This window comes from Rhipicephalus microplus, chromosome X (genome assembly GCF_043290135.1).
Source record: "Rhipicephalus microplus isolate Deutch F79 chromosome X, USDA_Rmic, whole genome shotgun sequence".
Lineage (NCBI taxonomy): Eukaryota > Metazoa > Arthropoda > Arachnida > Ixodida > Ixodidae > Rhipicephalus > Rhipicephalus microplus.
In genome coordinates, this window is record NC_134710.1 from 20,404,254 (window position 1) to 20,427,630 (window position 23,377).

General features: G+C 45.9%; 1 protein-coding gene across 1 annotated transcript in view; it reads right to left on the bottom strand.

Annotated features, from left to right (window-relative positions):
- Window positions 1-23,377, bottom strand: part of Mitofilin (inner membrane mitochondrial protein mitofilin) — a 93,926-nt gene that overhangs the window by 49,574 nt on the left and 20,975 nt on the right. The window contains exons 6-8 of the mRNA XM_037426646.2: window positions 22,516-22,602; window positions 7,386-7,522; window positions 3,759-3,856 (exon numbers count right to left, since the gene is read on the bottom strand). Coding sequence (XP_037282543.2) covers window positions 3,759-3,856; window positions 7,386-7,522; window positions 22,516-22,602 — 322 coding nt within the window. The remainder of the gene's footprint in view (window positions 1-3,758; window positions 3,857-7,385; window positions 7,523-22,515; window positions 22,603-23,377) is intronic.

The window sequence follows — 23,377 nt, forward strand, 5'->3', positions numbered from 1 at the left end:
AGTTTGTGTACGAGGTAGCAAATGCGATAACGATCACATTCTTTCTGACAGGAAACTCAATGCACACTTGATGAGAAGGCAATAGCGCGTTCCATACGGAGCGCGCACAGCCAGCTAGCGGTCGGAGCTACGCCTGCACGTCTGTGCGAAGGTTACTTCGATGCCCAGGCAACCTAGACAACTGCCCTTCTTCCTCACTCGGCAAGACCGCGAAGCTGGCACAGCACTGCCATGGTCATTTTTTGTTGCCTTTTTCCTCGCTTCAGCTGACGTGAGAGGACATCGAATTGCAACCATGCAAATACAGTACAGAACTACTGATCGTGGCCAAGTTCGGGGTGTGCCTATTATGCGTGGAAATAAAAAAAGTGATTGCCGTGACCCAAACAGGCGGTGTGCCTATTATGCAAGTAAATACAGTATATCGAGAATTATTGAAACCGAGACATTTGTGACCCACTGTTGATTGATTATATGGGGTTTAACGCCCCAAAACCAGCATATGATTATGAGATGCCGTAGTGGAGGGCTCCGGAAATTCATACCACCTGGGGTTCTTTAACGTGCACCCAAATCTGAGCACATGGGCCTGCAGCATTTTCACCTCCATCGAAAATGCAGCCGCTGCAGTTCCAGATTTGATCCCACGACCTGAGGGTCAGCAGACTCTCTGTCATGGCTTCCATCTAATGCGATTGCGAAAGCACGACATTTCAGAGCATGTGTACATTTTGGGCATCCCAGCCACTTTCCAGACAATGGCAGTTCTCATACATCCGCACCCGTACTGCTTCACGTCCTCGCACTTGGGGAACATTTTCTGAAACAACGGTTCGGCGTGATCACGAGTGCTTAGGAGCAAGTTGTGTTTCGCAAGAAATCTTGTGAATAGGCATTCATGCGGATTGCACTTCTGTCATGTGATGTGCACCTTCTGTCAAGCGATGTGCACCTTTATTTAGGCCTTGCTGCTGAGTGAAATGCTCACATTACAGGTGCACATGGTACAGGATCCGTACTTGTCACCTTTCCGCAAAGTCACACAGCCCGGAAACTCAGCTGTGTACGAGTCCAGAAACACCTGCGAGTACTTCTTTGCTTTTGACATTGCCATCAACCTTCCAACTGAACTCGGCGAAACAATCAACCCTCACAACCACATAACAAACACAACTATCGCCTAGGCAAGTGGCGCAGGCCTAGCATGCGAAATGCAGGAGTCAAGACAGACAGATGCAAAAGTTGTACATTTTGCCTCGCCTCCACCCACATGCGCAGTTCTATAGTGCCTGAAATATCCTTAGCAATACTCAATGATATGGTGACAACTAGAAGTTTAGTGCCGTCTGCTCTTTTGCTGCACCATCACAGCAGGAAACACTGATGTATGCGCATGGTTAAAAAACTGTCAAAGCAGCCACATTCCGGGAGATTTGAAATATCATTCATACAATCGGGAAATTAGGTCAAAATTTGGGTCTCCTGGACAATTCGGAGAGTTGGCAGGCATGCGTAGGCTTATTTTAGTAGAGTGACCATCCTATCAAGTGTGATGTTGAGTAAATTATTGGCTACGCATTTTGTCTGCAGCATGCACACACGCTAGCAGAGGACAGCACAGCTTTGTTTAGTATGGTATAGTGAGGAGATGGGAAAAGATTGTGAGGAGGAGGGAAAAGAGGACAGGAGAATGAGTACGAAAAGAGTGATAAAGGAGAATTAGAAAGAAAAAAAGAAAGAGAATAACCAAAGAGAGAGAAACAGAGAGAAAGAAATTCGTTCAGTGAACTGGGAGTGTGAGAGCACACACAAGAAACAGAGAAGGGGCACACAGAATCATCTGTCTCTTTTGAGTGTTCCTGCACTCTCAATTCGCTGAACGAATATGAACTACCAACTAGCCCACCTTTCTGTCCTGTTGCAGAGAAAAAAATATATAAAGGATAAAAATAGAAGTGCAAAGAAGAGAAAAATGCAGAAAAACGGAGAGGGAAATACTCGGAAATATGTTGGCTGACTGTAAACAGAAAACTTCACAAAGTTGCAAATGTGCGTCCTTGACATAAAACACCTAAATATTCCCTTTTAGATGTGGTTTCTTGTGCAAGAATACTAATTATATTGGTACATGAGTGGAGATTTGTAATTCAATATCTCAAGCGCAGTATCTTGACTGCATCAATGTAGACCGACTTGTAAAGGGCCACATGTGTGGCACTTGAAATTGACAAACACACAAGTTTGCAGTTGGACATGCTTGTAGTATGGCCAGGGGTCTTACCACCAATGGTCTTACCACAAGGTGGATTGTAGTATGGCCCGTTCGGCCTTAAGGTTTCATATTTGCAGAAAGCAATCGTTGGTTGGTACAAGCAGTTTCGTGATCTTCGCTCGCTCTGTGCTTGTAAGCCGCGATTCCTTGCACTTGCATCGTTCATGAATCCTGCTGTGGCGCACAGACAATTTAAAAAGACTAGATGTGCCACATACAAAAAAGAAAAAAAAACCAAAGAACTACAACCAGCAGTGAGCGAAGGGAGTGAACTGAGGGAGGTCACCATTACAAAAAAAGGGAAAAATCAACATGCAAGGAGGCCCCACGTGTCAGTTCATAGGACTGCAGCGGATGAATCTATGGGGTGCGTTTATTATGCGAGAACAAAATTAAAAACGCAAATTTTGATAACTGAAGTTGGTGGTGCATTTTTTATGCGCTTGCATTCATTATGCGATTGTATGTAGCTTGATGTGAACTTTAAGCTGCTTACTTTATTTTACTTCAGAATTATTCAACACTATATTTATATGTAAATAAATTCAAGTGTAACGTTAATGTAACGACACATTCCAGTTTTCAAAATGTAACTGTAAGGCATTCTTTTCGCATTACAGGAGCTTCTAGTGGAAACTCGTTCCAGATTTAAAAGGAATAAGTTATAAGCTTTCATTTTTGTTGTAGAGAAACGTGTACAACACTAATTACCGAGAAAAAATATAAACCATTGTTGGTTTATAACCATAAAGGTTGATTCGATTGATTGATATGTGGGATTTAACGTCCCAAAACCTCCACATGATTATGAGAGACGCCGTAGTGAAGGGCTCCGGAAATTTCGACCTCCTGGAGTTCTTTAGCGTGCACCCAAATCTGAGCACACGGGCCTACAGCATTTTGGCCTCCATCGAAAATGCAGCCGCCGCAGGCGGGACTCAATCCTGCGACCTGCGGGTCAGCAGCCGAGTACCTTAGCCACTAGACCACCGCGCCGGAGCATAACCATGAAGGTTAAAAGGCAGAAAAAGTGTGTCCGAACAAACCTGAATTTTACCCATTACCATGGCACAAAACAAAAACTATACAGCTTCTAGAAGATCTGTTGATGGGCTAGTTGGTACATGTCTTGATATACACCGAGTATGAGCAGCACAATGAAATGAAGACAAGAGAACAGGCATAAATGACAGACTCACACAGTTGCAAATCAGTGCCAGTCTATATTGTTAATGCATTTTTTTTGTCTCCTTCCATTTCATTGTGCTGTACATACTCAGAATATATCAAGATATGCAGTTTACTATAAAACTAATTATATATATCAAATTTACATTAAAACCTGTGTAAACAGCTAATATTTCATTGCCCTAGGCAATAGAATAAATCTGTTTTTCAAATAGCATCTCCCCTTAAGGTTAAAATGTTACATACTAGAGAATCACATCCCGCAAAACCATATCGGCAACACAAGTCCTCCACTCACCATGCCTGTTCACTTTTCACAGCAGCCTTCTGCACAGCAGCCAACTTTGCCTCTTTTGCTTGCAAAGCTTCATCCCACATGTACTGGTCTTCACTATCCTGCAAAGTGATTGACACTAGGCTCCCTTCTCTACAGCATGCCCAGATGAGCAGGCTAAAAGAGGACCCGCATCCTTTTCATGCAGAAAATGTTGAATTCTTCACCCAATAACAAAAAGATTGAGGGAAATATGAAAAGTACTCAAAGCACCGCCAGGCTATTTTCAAAGAATGTGTGTCCCGACACAGATGCGGCGTGAACCACAAGCTATGATTATATTTGGCAACCATTGTGCTGAAACCCCCTGTAAAGTTGTTTGAGCTGCATGGCGCACGTGTCTGACCCAAAAGCCGCATTTCGAGTTACAACCGCTAGGCGATAGATGGCGTTGTGTTCGTGTTGAGTACCGTTGAGTACCACTATCATCGTCATGATTTGTATAGTGGAAGCGCTGGCGGTAACCCCTGGCGGAAGCAAGCCTTGGTGGCGGACGAGAGTTGAGAGAGTCTCTTCTGCACGTGGCACATGCCGCGAACGGTTGTCTCTAGCGGGGGTCCTCGGCGCGTAGCACCGTGGGTCGCGCGTCGGGGGACCCTCGTGGTAAGTCAAGCGTCGGAGACGCCGCCTTGGGTGGGTTAATGTGTTTGTCGTGTTATTGTATGTTTGTTGTGTTATTGTGTTTGTTATGAAGTGTATGGTGGTAGTGTGTACTGATGTTCTAGTGTGTTAATTACGATTGATGTATCGATTCAGCGGATGATATCGTCACTGTAAATTAGTTAAATAAATGTACGTATGTGTTTGTTTGCCCCAACTGCGTCTGTTGTGTCCGTTCACTCCAAGAGCATGGCGTGGCTCGTTCGCCAGTTTCGAGACCCCACACCCTGCAGCATAAAAATTCGGCAGACAGCAGTGGGGGGGGGGGGGGGGGGTACGAAAGAATGGCATTTCAGAGCATCCACCATTATGTGTTTGACATTTGCAATAACTTTTCGACCACGGCAGGTGTTTTAGTACGTCCACACCAGTACCGCTTCGCGTCCTCGCACTTCTGGAACATTTTCCGAAACAACGGTCCTGCGTCATTACTAACGCTTAGCGGCAAGTTGTGCTCTACAAGAAATCCTGTGAACACACATTATGTGTGGATCCCACTGTCTTCGCCACTCTTTTGGAAAAAAAACTTCCAATGTTGCCCCACCCTTCTACAGCACGAACGTAGTTCTACTGCTTTTGTGAAGCGATGTGGACCTCAAGTCCGCCTTGCCTTCGCCCAGATGCGGGGTACATATACTTTTCGGTACTCTACGGTATGATTACTGTGAACCAAAAGTGCTGAGTGCTCTTCCACAGCACCCCAAATATAGCTGCAGAAGATACCGACGTGTGCGCATGATTAGAAAAAAATACCCAGCTCGGCTGTGGCGGCCACTTTTCAGTAGATTCCAGATAGCATTCGTACAATAGAGAGATTAGGACAAAATTAGAGTTCACTGGTATGTGTGATGCATTATCTGTAATGTTCTTTCAGTTTTACTTTTTTTTTTTCGAGATGAACACATGCACCAGAGAACTATATCGTACGGTGTCACATCTGTCTCTGCGATGTTTTGTTAACATCAGTGTTCGCCCTGTTTTGCTAATATTTCGGTATGAGGACGATTATCTAATGTTGGTAACTTCAAACAGATGTGTAGATTCGCACCTGAATGTGCTCAAAATTTGTAAGGGCGTTGGAGCAGGTTTGCAGTTCACCTTCAAGCTTCTTAAGGACCACTGCATTCAGTTTTTGGATCTTAATGTGTTTTTCAATGGCAGTCATACCAGCTGAATGTATGTTCCAAAAAGCGAGAAGCCTGTCCTTGATTTTCGTTCTCGGAACTCTAAGGTGGTAAAAAATGCTGTCGAAACAACATGTTTGAAGGCCACATTCAAGAAATCTTGTCTGCACAAGATGGAGGAAAGCCTCGTGAGACAACTGGACAGGCTCAAGTCGTCCAGGTTTCCTGAGACCATGGCGAGACTGGCCAAAAGGGTTTTGCAAGACATGGAAGGTGCAGGCAAGAGGATCTGAGCACAGAAGGCACCCAAAGGCACTGCCTGTTCCATACCTACATGGGGTCTCACACTTTTACAGAAAGTGGGAGCAAGGTACAGTTGCAATGTTTTGTTTCCAGCTGGCAACCATTTAGTCAGCATTAGCATGGCTTTAGAGAGGAAACTTGAGGGTGAGGAGCAAGGCAAGGGTGTATGCAATGCCAAGCACAGGGCTGAAGTGGTTGAATGCACCACTTGTGTGGTGTACGACACTCCACTTTAGTGTGAGAAGTGTTATGTTGCACTAACTGGGCATTGTGTAAATACTACTATGTAACAGGCTAATGGATCACAAAGCTTTGCTAAAGAGACAACCGTGTTCTAACCTTTCTTTGCACAGTAGTGAATGTGGCTACGCATCCTTGTTCGGCAATAAGACAGTGAAATCTAGATTCAAGAATTAGGTAGAGCGTGAAATCTAAGAAACCTACTTCATCAACAAAGCAGGTGATGCATGTGTTGCGAGACCCTGTCACATTACTTGCCGCTGAGTTAGCCCTCCTGGAAGCACATCTTCAAGACAACCTCTCTGCTCATCTAACGATTTTATCAACATGTGTTCATCTAACCACTTATACATGCTTGTTTTTGCAATAAATTCTCAGTTAATAATTTGTGCCATGTTTTGTATTCCTCCCTTTGTTCTATTCTTTTTTTTTGTGCACCACTGTGTTGATGGGACAGAAAGGAACAAAATTTCTCTAATGTTAGCTAAGTACCCCATTTTGCAATACGGAAAACATCATTCTTACCACGACACAATACTTGGCGAGCGAGAAAACGTGCAAAAAGAAAATGCAGGTGGAGAGGCCACCTCGAGATTCCCACACCAAACACTGCGACATCAATTTTTTTTTTTTTAATCTGTGAATTGTAACTTTTTGCTTGTTCATGCATAGAAATATTTGCGGCCTTTGTTGCTTCTAACTAAAAATTTGCGTTTTTATCTCAATGACAGTCGTAAACAAAGCTGATTGCCTGCCTACAAAGCACTCTAACTAGCCAAACTATGTGCACCAATAATTAGTTGCACGTTGACTTGTGGCCTTGCACTATCACATGCTGAGTAATTCTCAAGGTCACTTTAGCCGCAGCGTACTGGCGTCATAATGAAAAAAGTACTAAAGAGTAGGAAGGGTCTACTAAACGTTATGGGATGCAACGTGCTTGTCCCTTAATTACACACTCATGCACATGTTGCATAACAAGTGCTAGCATGATTGCTGTCGGGTAAAGACTTTAGTGGAAATCATGGAGCACTCTCTATGTTGTGGCACTGAGAAACACAGCACAACACTAGTTAATGTGTGGCCTCGTGTCCTATTTATGACAACTTCTCACAATGCAAACAAAATGATGAGAACCCCGTAGCGCTTAAATAATTGTGAGTCTACTGCACTTGGCCCTTTCTCAAAACCCAATATATGTAGATATGAATTGTGGATATGAATATGAACTAGTAGATATGAATTGTGGGAAGCATGTATGTACCCTGGCTTCATCGATGGCTCTGTACAACTTGCGAGCGTATATCTGCGCAGCTTCCTTGGCTTCTAACTGTGCCACCACTGCATCCTTGGTGTGCCTCTCCAAGTCCAGTTGAGCCTCACGAAGTGACTGCTCCAATGCTGCAAAACACCGGAAGCTAGTTTTGTAGCACATCCTTTTAAATGTCAAATACGGATGTTTGAGTGATGAGGGGAGGTGCAACTGAGGTGCCTTTCCGCCACCAAAAGATGACTGCTACCTTGCAAGCTTTTCCTGCATTATTGGCACGTGCACGGTACTTCTAGATGACAAACGGCAAACCGCTATTGGCATGACATAGCACTTAAAGGAGCACCGACATCAAATCAGGGTGTCTACCAATTTGCTTTTTTTTCGAAATTCCCTGACTTTTTCGGGTTTTCCATGATAATTCAAAGCAAATTCGACAACCCTTATGTCTTCTCGAAAAACTGTGCACTAGAAACAGACCCTCGAGTGATAAAAAAAAAAAAAATCAGGCACTCCTTTAAAATAAGTAGATAAATGAACCATGATTGCTCAGAACATTCTGAGCATGTGCGCTAAATAAAAAAAAACATATATCCTACCAAAGTGAAACCTCTGAGTGAGAGAGTAAGCAAGTTGGCTGTTTAATATTTGGAAGAACCAGAAAGAAAACACACGAGTTAAAATTAACCACAATTAAACGTTTGAAGGAGCTCACGACAGTCCTACAATGCAGCCAAAGTTACTAGAAAATGTGAAAGTGGCAACATCTCGTGGCATCTGTGTAAAAGGAGAACGCCGGAGCCCAGCCGGTTCCGCCAGTGGAATATATTCTAGTTCACTATAGACAGTTTTCTGCGGCTAGTTCGTCTATGCAAAACTAGATGGCGCCATTGCACCAAAGCGCCACGACCTTCTTGGCGGCGCGGCTGCAATGTGAAGTGTGGCGGGCGTTGCCCTGCAGCTTACGGCAAGAAACTGTGGTGGTAGTAATTTTTGAAGAAGAAAAAGGCGCCTGATTTCTGTCAGTCTTAAAGCGACACGACGCAGTGCCTAAAGAGAGAAAAAAAAAAAAGAGAAAGAACCGGGCGGCGAGGACTATGAGCTATGCCCGCTTTGCTGGACTTCAACCTGGGAGCAGCGGCGGCGGCTGATCGGCCGGCCATCGGCTACGGTGAAGAAGTGGAAAGAAGAAGGCCATTAGATCACATGTTTAAACATGGCAGCGCCCTTTCTCCGATGTGGAAATTCGTCTATAATGGTTACAGCCCAGGCCGCTTAGGATGTCGATTGGATCATATTATCATGGGGTCATATTATCATGGGGACGAGGACAAAGGGAGCAGACTGGGTGTTAAGATTAAACTGTTTATTCCACCCAACTTGTGGCCACATAATGGCAAGTCAGATTACAGCAAGACACTGGCACTGATAGCGGCGAGCAGAGCGTTGGCCATTGATCAACTGACAAGCGGGAAGCGTGTAGGCATTTATACACTTGTCATCGAATATTCTAGCGTTATGGTTGGCAGGTTATCGTTGGTTGGTAGGTTCCAGAATAATCTGTAATGTTCACAAAGTGGGCGTAATCTTAACAAAATGATCTAGAATAACCACGAACCTTCAAGAGTGTAAAGAAGAAATGTGCAAGGCATTATTGACCTGTATTTACTCACCTAACTATTTAGGAAGTGGATCGGATAGGATCCGACCCGACATGGACTGCTATATTTACCATTAATTTGCATCCCCATTTATATTGCACAGCTCTAGTATATACTTTTCAGGAAAAAAAGAACACAAATGCTTGCGTATTTCTGTGCACCCTGCATTGAACAACGACTAGCAACGTTGCAAGAACGCAGCCTTACTTCATATTTTCTTTCTCTCATTCTTTTCTTTTCCACGACGAGCACATGCATGTTGTTTCATTTCTCTGGGCTCCGATGCTTAGAGTTCGACAAAGTCCTCAGATGCCTGCAATGAAAGCTAGGGGTAGTGTTTACAGTGATGTTTGAACATGTGCTGGCAAGAAGGAATCTGTCAGGGCGCAACAGCTCTCTTGATTGCATAGATTTATCACAGATGCCAGCGGGTTACCTTCGTTATTGTACTCTTCTATGGATAAAAGGCTAAAAAGTAATCACAGATTTAATAATACCATCTGAAGAAACTGAGATGAGAAATTAAGAAGTTTTCCAATTTTACCCTTGAAACACGAGCTACCAGCAATAAATGTGTAGCTGAAGACGCTAGCCGTTGAATCGCCAATACAATATTTACTCACGTAATGAACGCACTCACATAATAAAAGCACCCCCAACTTCAGTCATCAAAATCTGGGTGTTTTCCCACCGCGTAATAAACTAAACACAACCCCTACATTCATCCACTGCCGTCCCGTTAACCTACACCAGGCACCTCCTCACCCGTTGAATCTCTTTCGTTTTTTATTACACCGACGACGGTCGCTTCCTGCGACCCCCCTGCTTTTCTTTTTAGCCAACCTTTATTTCTTCACTCTGTCCCTTCTGTTCCGTCATTCCACCTTCCACCATGAGTGCACGCTTTTGGGCGTCCCTCGAGACCACAAGAAGATACCACTGTTGTGGTTAAACGATCGATTGCAAGAAAAAATAGTCACAAAGCATTTATATGGTATGGGCGGGCGGCCCGGGGAGAGTTAGAAGAAGATGGCACCATCAACCATCGAAGATGAGAAAGGTGCAACAAAGAAGCTGTTCCCAAACAGTGTATGCGTATGTAAAGTGCGAAAGGCTAAGCGACCCAACTTTTTTATTTGCATTACCGCATTTTTTCCTTCTCCCGAAAAAGTTTTCATAAAATTTACCTTAAGTAATAAACGCACCCCTCTACTTTGCTCCCATTTTTTTGAGAAAAAAAGTGCATTCATTACGCGAGTAAATAAGGTAATAATCATGATAATAATAATAACAAAAGCCATGACATAGCCCGACAAACCTCAACTAATGGCAGTCCTAGCCGAAGTAGAAGATCTTCAAGCCGAGACAAATCATGGTGAAAACAAACATGCCCAAATTTAACGACGTAAAATAAGTTGTGGTTGGAAAGTCAGATATTCTGAGCGATATGTAGAAGCAACAGACATCAACATAGTGTATGTAAGAATATGGAAGCTAGGGAACGCTTTAGACAATGTGAAGGACGAGTTCCCAAGCAAAAATTTCCACCGTCTTTTTACTTTACGCTGCCACAATTGTGACAACTAGTACATTGGTGAGACCACTGATTTCAAAAAAAGAGTTAAACAAAACATGAATATGACGTCAGGAAACTACGCGTGACCTCATGTGTCCTTGCTAAACGTGGATTTTACAGCCGACCAATTGACTGGTCAGGTGTGCATGTTCTGGTGAGAAAAAGCTTGTATCACGCCTGCACCTGGAACACCAGCAGATACAGACAACTGCACGTATGCTGAGCAGGAGTGATGGGACACTTCCATATATGTACTTCTGGTGCTTACATTACGTACTTAGGCGTACTTGATTTATTTTTTTCATTTTTAGTTTATTGCTTTAAAAAAATTTACAAGATCAACAAATATACAGACGAGGGTCCCAAAGTAAACAAAAAAAAAAAACTAGTAAGACACGGCACCTTTCTGATGGCTATTTTTGTGAACAAGGCTCCCATAGTGGGTGCCATAATGTAGTAAACTTGTATTCTTTTGGTAGGTGTATCCTTCCGCGTCTTCACTAAAAAGCAACAGTTGTGCACTTTTTTTTTTTTTTCACAACACTCCTGGCTGTTCACTGTAGTTGCAGCTGAAGGAGTGGCTTTTTAAGTTTTGATCAATGGTAATGCTTATTTTTGTAATGGTCACACAGGCTACAGTCAATTTCCATGACCAGGCCAGATTTTTGAGAACTTCCTCGACTTTTCCAGGTCTGTAGATATCCTGTCAAATTTACTCATGTCAAGATTTTTGCGTCGAGTAGCTATCGACCCCCTAGTAGCGATTCACAACCTATAACGCAACTTAGGGCCAAATAACTATTGGTTTTATTGACTCGTATCACTGGTATCTCGCACGATTTAAATGGGCCAGCAATCCTGCCATTCTTAGCGCTTGGAGTTCTACCAGTGGAGCTAGCCACAGCTGACCCCTTCTCCACAGAAAAGGGTGACATCAGGCCATGCTGCCCTGAAAAAATTTTGTCTGCTAGGCGCATACATTCAGTTATGCCTTGTCACCTGCATTGCCGTTGCCTTGAGCAAAATCTTGACTAGGGTCCAATACGATAGTTTGGAGCTTGGCATCGCCGCAATTCGAGGAGTCTCGAATCATTTTTGCTTCGATCAACCATTTCCAGAACAGCGATTCCAAAATGAATGTCATTCTAAGCAGCAATGAGGAGGTGCCCGAGGATGCAAGCTTCAGCCATGCTCGCTCGTGCGTCTCCATTAGCTATGTTGGTGTGTGTGGCGTGCCCAGCATTCAGGTATACACAAAAAGGTCAATGAAATAATGTTATAGGGGAAGCGCACCAGCAAAGAAATAAAATACGTTTATTGCAACGTTAATAGAATGTTCACTGCTATCAGGTTCTTCTTTGCGCCTCCAGATGGCCCCACCTATCCGGCTTGCCGGGGTAGCTCTGACAGTAACCCGCTATTACGCGGATGCAAAGAAGTCTACGGATGAACTAAAATTCACAATTAATTATACCTGCATGTTACTTGTTAGCGATGATATCTATCTACATGCCGCTCCACTTGGATAGCTTCTGGTTGTGTTGGCGTGTAACATACGTATAATGAAAAGGCACCTTCATTGTAGTTTTTCCGCGCTTCGAACCGGACGACTGCAACTTGCGATGGTTCCCCGATGCCCTGACTGACGAGCGCACGTTGAATCATGCTCTTTTTTTGCCGATCTTATATGGGCAGTTTGCATCTTGGCGATTTCACTAAATCATTGAAAGCAATGCGACAAGATTACACATGATGAGTGAGTGCGTTTACAGACTTCGGCGTCAGTCAGCGCTAGGATAACAACACTCCGATCGTAGTCGCCATCGCTACTAGCGTATCGTCACTCAGGATGGTATGCGTGGAATGTATCCCGCCGAACACGTAGCACTAGCGTTGATGTCGCAGGGGCAGTCCCTGTTCCATTAGCTCTTCGTACACTGTTTGCCGTCGAAATATAATAACTTTCACCCAACAGACTCTATTCAAATTTGGCCAAGAGGACCTATGCACATCGAGCAATCAAATGAAGGGCACATCCCGATTTTGAAATTTGATGTCAATGCTCCTTTGAAGTAGATAGAACACAGTTTGAGAAAGAAAATGCCAGAAAGCAGATTCCTATTATGAAAAAAACACTTTCAAAATACACCCATTTGGCTTAGAGTGTAGTGTGGTACTGAGTGTGGAAAAAAAATTACATATCAGGGCTGTGGCATGACTTCCAAAGCCAGTGTGCTGACCTCTCAAATGAAGCAAGTTTAATGAGGCCCTGCATCTTTTTGAAAAGAGGTTCCAATAGAAAATATCTTTATATTGATGTAACCTAGGTATTAAGAAAATCTGGTGTGGAAAAAGATGACTGGGACTGGAATGAGCCAAACTTTGCTATAACGAAATTAGCTATAATGAACCAATGTTACAAACTTTAATTCACCCCTAATGTAAGTCAGGTGACGTTAAATGATTATTCAAGTATAAGTAACCCTTTCTTAATAGCACAATAATACAATGAAATGTTAAGCAGCTTTTAGCACTGTTTGGTTCACAAAAGACCTTTTACAAATTATTCAATTAATTAAATTTATCGCCACAGAGATGCTCGGCGACAGCTCACCTATCTATTATGATGCTGCCGGTGGATTGGATGTATGTGTGGGCCGCGACAGAATTGCTATATTTAAAAAACCCCGCCATATGTTTTCGACGACGCACTCAAAACAAAACTACCGCTCGTCGTCACTAGCCATGCGATAATAACAACCACACGTCGTGAAGGCGCACACATGAGCAGTCCCAGTGTTACTTCATTCTGCCGCCACCGCTGTGAATACAAATGTGGCCGTGTCGAACGCGATCATGGGCGACCGCGAAAGTATGCGCGCACTCAATGCAAACCAACTCAACCCAGTATTTTTTACCGTAGCAACGCGAACAAAGATAACAACGACACAGTTTTTAGTCACGCGCACATATTGAAAACGGAACTAGTGTTTGCCACAACCGCTGCGCAGGAAACCGCGGTCGCTATCGTCTTATTCATCGATAGCGAATATGCTCCGAAGGTGCGGAGTTAACACAGCCCATAGATTAAAAGTAATAAAGCCATTAAATGGCAGGAAGCATTACAGCTTTCCTGTCGTTCACATATGGCCACGGACGGCAGTGTGGAGCTTCGTCACTTTTCAGTTGGTTATCAGTTGGCCTCTAGCGAAGCTTTGGCATGCTCGTTCGCAGCACTGTGCACTTGGCAAGCTCAAGGGTCGCCTGAATATCATATTTCCTTCTGTGTAACCCACCTTTGCATATAACTGGCACCTTCGACAGTAAACCGCGGGAGGAAAAAAAAAAAAAACAACCCGCGTATTGACGCAAGGCCGCCTTTTTTGCATTGCCGTGAATCCCTGCCGTGAAGCCATCTTGCACGCACAAAATTCTTGTATAACCGGCACCCCGACTTCAGCTCCAAATTTTCTGTATATTTTGATCCCATTATACACAAGAAAATACTGCCACATTCCATTTTCAAAGTTTTTGTTATCGTCCCAAAACACCACACGATTCTCAGCGCAAACCGCGCCTGCAGTTTTCGAGAAGGTTCCGGACTGTAGTAGATCATTTCGATAAGATCACGCCCACTGTGCGGACGGTACAGATTGTTCTGGAACCTACGCCACCGCCAGCGATAACGCCTAGAACATTCGACGGCAAGAGTATAAATGCCGACGCGCTTCGCCGCTTGTCAGTAGTTGATCGAAGGCCGACGCTCCGTTCGCCGCTATCAGTCCGAGACTGCTATCTGTGCGAGACTGCTGCTGTAATTGGACTTTCCGTTTACCGGGCACAGGTTCGCCCAAATAAACAGTTAAATCCCAACACGAAGTCTCCTGTCTTCGGCCACGTCACGACCCCGTGACATCTGGTGGAGGTGCTGCTTCGTTCATGTACCGGACGCCCCCGTCAAGCCGTGAACCCAGCCCACGTCGCGGAGAAGACACCGACGCCAACCAGGAAGAGCGAACAAGCCGCCGACAGCAAGGGCTACCACCGGAGTACGGGATTCTAGAAGACAAGGCGCGGAAGACCAAGGCCATGACCGCGACTGCAGCGACAATGACAACCGCCGCATCCCAGCCCACGATGGTCAAGCATCAACCAGGGAACCACCAATTTTTCATGGGTCATCGTTCGAAGACCCGGAGTTCTGGCTAGAAACATACGACCGTGTGGCCGCCCTCAATCACTGGGACAACGAAGAAAAGCTCCGTCGTGTGTACTTCTACCTGGAAGACACCGCAAGGACCTGGCTAGAGAATCGTGAGTCCACGCTCCGAACGTGGGATGTCTTCTGCGGCGCATTACTGCGAACGTTCGCGAGCGTCGCTCGCAAAGAAAGGGCCGCTGCTCAACTAGAGACCCGGGTTCAGCTACCAAATGAGAAGGTTGAAATTTTCACAGAGGAGATGACCCGCCTATTTCGCCACGCTGACCCAGACATGCCTGAGGAGAAGAAAGTTCGTTTCCTCATGCGAGGGGTCAAACAGGAGCTCTTCGCGGGACTAATGAGGAATCCACCGAACACCGTCCAAGAATTTGTATCCGAGGCGACCACCATCGAAAAAACCCTTGACATGCGCACCAGACAGTATAATCGTCGCCTGACTCCAGAATGCGCTGCTGCTCAAACCAGTGACTCCGAAAACCTGCGTGAAACGATCCGAGCGATCGTGCGGGAAGAGCTGCGCAAACTGTTGCCTTCGGCGCGCCCTCAAGTGGATTCGATCGCCGACACTGTGCGAGAAGAAGTTCGGCAATCACTTCGAATTCCCCAAACACCGCTGCCCGAGCCAGAAACTATGAGCTACGCCGCTGCAGTGCGCCACAACGCTCCTCCCCGTCCACGCCGAAACGCCGCCCCGTCGCACTTCCGTCGCCGGACACCACCGCCGCCACCACCCCCACCGACGACCTACCGTTCACCAGCGGGCCAGCGCAGTGCGCCGAAGAAAACCGACGTTTGGCGCACCCCTGACCACCGCCCACTGTGCTACTACTGCGGCGAGGCCGGGCACACTTACCGCCGTTGCCAGTATCGACAGATGGGACTGCGTGGCTTCGCCGTCGATGCATCACGTCCGCAGCCAGGGGAACGGCCACGTGACATCGCCGACTACCTGACAGGAACTCAATGGACACCCCGAAGTCCTTCCCGTTCGCAGTCGCCCAGCCGCCGCATGTCACCGCACCCCCGGCAGTACTCCGGCCCAACGCGGGGCCGGTCTCCTAGCCCGTATCCGGGAAACTAAGGGCAGCAACCGGTGGAGGTGCGGTTGCTGTGCGACGAACTACCAAAGATCCTCCTCCGACGACGACGCCGCGATGTAGCTTTCCGAACACAATGCCAACCAGGCAAAGCCTTGACGGCGAAAGCTCACTTACCGGAGGTGGCCTGACGACGCAACATGGAAGCAGCGGATCAAGCCGACGCAGCCGTGACCCGACGCCACGCCCTAACTCTAATGCGAGACGGCGAACTAGCGACATCGACGTTCTTATTGACGGCCACAGTGTGACCGCTCTCGTCGATACTGGAGCCGACTATTCTGTCATCAGTGGGTCGTTCGCCGCGAAGTTAAAGAAAGCTAGGACAGCTTGGAAAGGCCCTGAAATCCGCACAGCCGGAGGTCATCTTGTAACGCCTGCAGGAATCTGCACAGCGAGAGTCACCATTAACGGCCGTATTTATCCTACAGACTTTGTAGTCCTACAGCGTTGCTCGAGAGATGTCATCCTTGGCATGGACTTCTTATGCCTCCATGGTGCTGTCATCAACCTAAAAACAAAGTCGATAACGTTATCCACAGAAGAAGCACTACCACCGCGCACGCCGTCAGGACACCATGCCTTGAATATGCTGGAAGAACAAGTCACCATTCCGCCTCGCTCAAGCGTCATTATTTCAGTCGGCGCTCTAAATCACCTGACTTGGAAGGCGTCGTTGAAGGCAGTCAGCATCTGTTGATCACCCGAAATATTTGCGTCGCAAGAGGAATAGCAGAGCTGCGGGGAGGCAAAGCAACGGTTATGCTCACGAATTTCAGCAATGAGTACAAACATGTGAACAAAGGAACAACGGTCGCATACATCGAAGAAATTGGCGAAGCCACCAGTGCTTTCGCCCTCACCGATTCTGAGGAACCTGCTCAGAGGAACCAAGCCCCTCCCATAGCTTTCGACGTCACTCCCAGACTACCGAACGATAAGCAAGAACAGCTCAAGGCCCTGCTCCTGCAATATGAAGATTGCTTTTCGTCGTCATCGAAAATTCGGCAGACCCCCATCACAAGACATCGCATCATAATCGAAGAAAATGCCGGACCACTCCGTCAGAATCCGTACAGGGTTTCGACGCGAGAACGTGAGGCCATGAAGAGACAAGTTGATGAAATGCTGCGGGATGACATTATCCAGCCGTCCAAGAGTCCATGGGCATCCCCCGTGGTGTTAGTGAAGAAAAAGGATGGGACCCTACGTTTCTGCGTCGATTATCGCCGCCTGAACAAAATCCCAAGAAAGGACGTGTATCCTCTCCCACGAATAGACGACGCACTTGATCGGCTCCATAACGCCAAGTACTTTTCGTCAATGGACCTCAAGACTGGCTATTGGCAAATCGAAGTAGACGAAAGAGACCGAGAGAAGACGGCGTTTATAACACCGGACGGCCTCTTCGAGTTTAAGGTGATGCCCTTCGGCCTTTGCTCAGCGCCTGCAACTTTTCAACGCGTTATGGATACAGTACTGGCAGGATTGAAGTGGCAAACTTGCCTTGTGTACTTGGACGACGTCGTCGTGTTTTCTTCGAGTTTCGACGAGCAACTTCGGCGCCTTGAAGCTGTACTTCAAGCCATCAAGACGTCTGGACTCACACTGAAGCCAGAAAAGTGCAGGTTTGCGTATGAGGAGCTTTTGTTTCTGGGACACGTTATCAGCAAGTCTGGAGTTCGTCCCGATCCACGGAAAACAGCCGCCATCGCCGACTTCCCGCCGCCCACTGACAAGAAAGCCGTGCGCCGATTTCTGGGCCTGTGCGCCTATTATAGGCGGTTCGTGAAAAACTTCGCCCGCATCGCCGATCCTCTCACTAACCTTACCAAGGCCGACGTGGAGTTCAAGTGGGAAACGCCACAGGAACACGCTTTCCAAGAGCTTAAACATCGCCTCCAGATGCCTCCGTTACTTGCCCATTTCGACGAATTCGCCGAGACAGAAATACATACTGACGCAAGCAGCGCAGGTCTTGGCGCCATTCTTGTGCAGAGGGCTGACGGACTTGAAAGGGTTATTAATTACGCCAGCCGATCGCTATCCAAAGCAGAAGCAAATTATTCCACAACAGAAAAGGAGTGCCTCGCCATCATCTGGGCTACGTCGAAATTTCGCCCCTACCTCTACGGCAGGCCCTTCAAAGTTGTGAGCGACCACCACGCCTTGTGTTGGCTAGCCACCTTGAAGGACCCTTCAGGTCGCCTCGCACGATGGAGCCTGAGACTTCAAGAGTATGACATTACTGTCATTTACAAGTCCGGCAAAAAACACTGACGCCGACTGTCTCTCTCGTGCGCCTGTCGACCAACCGCTACCCGACGACCCGGATGACGAGTACTTCTTGGGAACGATAACTACCGACGACTTCGCAGAACGACAGCGGGCCGACCCGGAACTTAAGGCCCTAATAGAATACCTCGAAGGCAAGACCGCCGAAGTCCTGAAGGTATTCAAGCGCGCACTTGCGTCGTTCTTTCTACGAAACGGTCTTCTACAAAAGAAAACTTTTCACCACTTCGAGCTAAGTACCTCCTTGTGGTGCCTTCAGCTCTGCGACCAGAACTCCTGCAGGCCCTGCACGACGATCCGACGGCAGGGCACCTCGGTGTTTCTCGCACGCTCCCGAGGATACAAGAAAGGTACTACTGGCCACGTCACCACCGACGTCACTCATTATGTGAGGACATGCCGGGACTGTCAGCGACGCAAGACACCGCCGACAAGGCCAGCGGGACTTCTGCAGCCAATTGATCCACCTTGCCGACCTTTCCAGCAGGTTGGTATGGACCTACTGGGGCCGTTCCCGATGTCGACTTTCGGAAACAAGTGGATCGTGGTAGCTACCGACTACCTCACCCGCTACGCCGAGACAAAAGCCCTGCCAAAAGGCAGTGCATCCGAGGTAGCTAAGTTCTTCGTCGAAAATATCGTCCTTCGTCACGGCGCCCCGGAGGTCCTTATCACCGACAGAGGAACTGCATTCACTGCCGACTTAACTCAAGCGATCTTGGCATACAGCCAAACAAACCACCGCCGGACGACAGCGTACCACCCACAGACCAACGGCCTCACCGAGCGGCTTAACAAGACGATCGCCGACATGCTGTCAATGTACGTCGATGTCGAACACAAGACGTGGTACGCCATTCTTTCGTACGTGACCTTCGCATACAACACGGCGGTGCAGGAGACGACGCAGATATCTCCATACAAATTGGTCTATGGAAGGAGTCCGCCAACGACGCTCGATGCCATGTTACCCAACGTCAACGATGAAAAAAACCTTGATGTGAGTGAGCACCTTCAACGCGCCGAAGAAGCCTGACAACTCGCGCGTCTTTGTATCAAGAATCAACAGACGACCGACAGCCGCCGTTACAATCTTCGACGACGCTTCGTGGAATACCAGCCCGGTGAACTTGTTTGGGTGTGGACGCCGATACGCCGACGTGGACTAAATGAAAAGCTTCTGCGACGGTACTTCGGACCGTACAGGGTGGTTCGACGTCTCGGCCCACTTGATTACGAGGTTGTCCTCGACGACATCACGAACTCTCAACGACGCGGATCGCGACCTGAAGTCGTCCATGTCACGCGCCTCAAGCCGTTTCATGCGCGTTAACAAACTGAAACAGTGTTTTTTTGTATCACTGTTGTATCGTAATTTATTCATTATAGTTTCTTGCATTATTATTGTACCTTCATCTTTCGTTAAAGCATCGGGACGATGCCTTTTTTTCAGAGGAGGGCAATGCCACGTTCCATTTTCAAAGTTTTTGTTATCGTCCCAAAACACCACACGATTCTCAGCGCAAACCGCGCCTGCAGTTTTCGAGAAGGTTCCGGACTGTAGTAGATCATTTCGATAAGATCACGCCCACTGTGCGGACGGTACAGATTGTTCTGGAACCTACGCCACCGCCAGCGATAACGCTAGAACATTCGACGGCAAGAGTATAAATGCCGACGCGCTTCGCCCCTTGTGAGTTGTTGATCGAAGGCCGACGCTCCGTTCGCCGCTATCAGTCCGAGACTGCTATCTGTGCGAGACTGCTGCTGTAATTGGACTTTCCGTTTACCGGCACAGGTTCGCCCAAATAAACAGTTAAATCCCAACACGAAGTCTCCTGTCTTCGGCCACGTCACGACCCCGTGACAATACGTTAACTCAGTGTTCAGCCAGGTACGTCCGATTTGGCGAGGGTTCAATGCATGCGCTTGCTGGGACCAAAGGACTAGTCAGAATTTCATCAGATCTTACCAAATTTTGTGGGCTATAGATGAAATTTCGCTAAAACGAAATTTCGTGGCAATAGAATTTTTTCACGCATCCCGTAAATTTCGTCGTAGAGGAATTTGACTGTATTTCCATTTTTAATGTGCATGCCCTGACTGCGCATGTACCTTAAAAACCAAGTCGATTTTAGCGGTCTATGATTGCATCTGCCACAGTTTTGTTTGCAGCATTTGCAGAAAGCAATGTCGCTGACTGGTCGAGCGTTGGACGATCGTGCACTTTCGGAGTTCTGACAGTTGTTGCAGCCATACATGATCGTGTCTACAGCAACCATGGTTTCGTCCACAGCTCTTTGGGCAAACGATAAGCACAGTTCTGACAGTGAGTGCGCTGGCCACACACGTCCTTCTGAAACTTCGAGCACACTGATGTCGGCCTTCCTAATTCGTTCAATGGCTTTGGTACTAAGGTTCATATGACCAGCTGTGACGAGAAAAAGTGTTCGGAACTTCTGTATTTTGGCCCAATGCACATTGTGAAATTTGACTGGGAAATTTCATGAATTTGTATCTGTCAGTTTTGTATCATTGAGATTCTACTGTATGTTTAAAGTTAATGCCTCCTAAATTCATTTATTATAAAATGCAATGGGTTCACAAAAAACCTGGATCGCATTGGGCTGCATTTTTCTTAATCCGGCCAGATCACGCACAGAAATTTCAATTTCAGGGATACAGTAAACTCTCAGCAAACAGAACCTGAAGGGACCGGGAAAATATGTTCCATTGAACAGGAGTTCCGTTTACTGAAAGATGAACATGGGTGCAGAATACAAGCCTGAAACGAAGTATTGCAGAGGCAATAGTTCTGTTTAAGCAGTAGTTCCATTCAACAGATTTCCGTTTACGAAGAGTCTACTGTATTTTTCTGACAATCATATAAACGTAAGAACTGGTCGATATCCGTGAGTCTCTTGTAAAATCCAGGAGACTTGGCAGGTATTTAGCTTTCCTTCTTTCACTCATGATCTCATTATCTACTGTAGACACCCCATGTGTTACAGCCATAAGACATGTATGAGCTAAGTTACGTTAGAAGCTAAATTGGCAGCCTAGCCCATTCAGATTGTAACCTTAATTGTCTGTCTGTCTGTCTGTCTGTATATTTGTCTGTTTGTCCACTCTTAACCTATTAAAAGTACTATGCGCTATGCCAAAAGTGCACCTGGGCAGATAGCTGCACATACTTATTCTGGCAATGTTGACATCAATAAGTCATACTGGCACATTCATTTGTGGGTAGTCACTTCCTCAACTTGGTTCTTTCTCGATGCTTCCAGCAAAGGCCGCAATCGCATGAAAGTCCAAATCATTCATCAACCAATCCCCACCTTTCTGAAACAGGAAACCATTTGCCGCACATTGTGCAACTGGGAGGTTCAGTGGCTCTATAAGCTTTTATGGCACAAAAGTTTATCACATTAGGCTGGGTACGCACTAACCAATAGGCATAAAATGAAGCATTACAGTTTATGTGGTCAGCAAATGCATCGGGCTCTACGAGACTGTCATGGAATCATCGCAACTATGTTTTAACCATTCATATCTTTAAATCTGGTATGTACAGCTGAATCCCTTTATAAGAGACATGCACCGACAGCAACTCTTGCCTTCTATATGAAGTATCTCTTGTAAGCAAGGTACCATGTGTGCTTTTTCTTGTCAACATTTGTTGGAATGTAGCCACATTGGTGTCTTCTATGCCCATCGGTCTCTTTCTTCTGTGTCTATTATAAAGGTGTTCGACTGTATTAACAAAAAGTGACTGTACAAAAGAATCTGTTGTATGCAAAACTCAATCAAGAGTTGGAAAGATCAACATACTTCTGGAAGTGGGTATGATATATCTGAATCTTTTATTTTGAAGCCCTGTCATTATAAGATTATACTGTACTCAACATAGCGTATGCGTTGATTCAGCAGTTGATTCGGTGATTTTGTCGTCACCTTTGGGCAAGAAACCAGTAAGAGTGGCCATGGAGCATTTGTAGTAAACACAACATCTCGTTTATCTTGCAATCAAGCGATCACGATTGCAGGAGAACCATGTAATGATTTCACTACTATGTACCTTGCTGGCAGTTTCAACTGGCAAGACAAAGGATGTCCTTGCTTGTTTTAGGATATTGGAAGCTCAATCTCCATGAACCCAAATCCAATAGTAGCTATTGTGAACTCTGAAGAATAAGACAAATTTTCAGTAAAAGAAATAGGAACTGACAAACAATTCTAATGCAAATAAAAGTTATGCAAATAAAAGACCCACCAAAGTTGAGCCGTTCATTTCGTTCCTTGATATCTTGTAGTTGTCTTTGAGCTTCTGCTTCTAAATCACGAGGTGACGGTGCCTTCTCTAGAAAAACAAGTTCCAATAAGCAGGACATATAGCACACATTCGAACGCTGTCATAAATGTTACCCCAAACTGACTGGTCATGAAAAGATAGTGATTTTTAAAACTGCAGCTAATCAAGCATTTGAGGAGAGGGTAAAAAGAGAGACACAGGTTTATGATCCTCTAGCCTGTTACTCTACACTGGGGAAGGGGAGAAAAAAGAGGAATGAATTACGATGGTGAGATAAAGAGATGACTATATGCAATTATAGCCTGCTTAAAAGCAACTGGACAATATGCACTACTATAACATTTTCTCAATTTGAGAGGAGACTACGAAATATATGTTTTGCAGAGCCACAAAATGCAGTACCCTCTCGAATACTGGTGGCTTCAACTTCGCTGGTAATTTAATCTAGCTGGGGGAGGGGAGAGGTGCTTGCTCGGGTTTTAAAATAACCATGAAACCCTTACGTTACTTTCACACAAAATTTCTAAGAAAGTATACAAAATACGATGACCAATGTGGAATAAAAGCTGCATTCATAGCCATTTGCTTCACTTATGAAGGGTGCGCACAGGACAAATACATCAATTTAGGGCTAAGTAATACACATATTTTTTACCATCTTCTGCTTATGTATAATTAACATAATTGCCTGTACACTTACATCAAAGCCAACATTTTTAGTGACCAAACACGTAGCTACACGACGTGATTATCTCAGGCTATTGCCCATATGAACTGCAAGATTTTAATTAAAAATTTTTGATGCCACATTTCATTTGAAAAA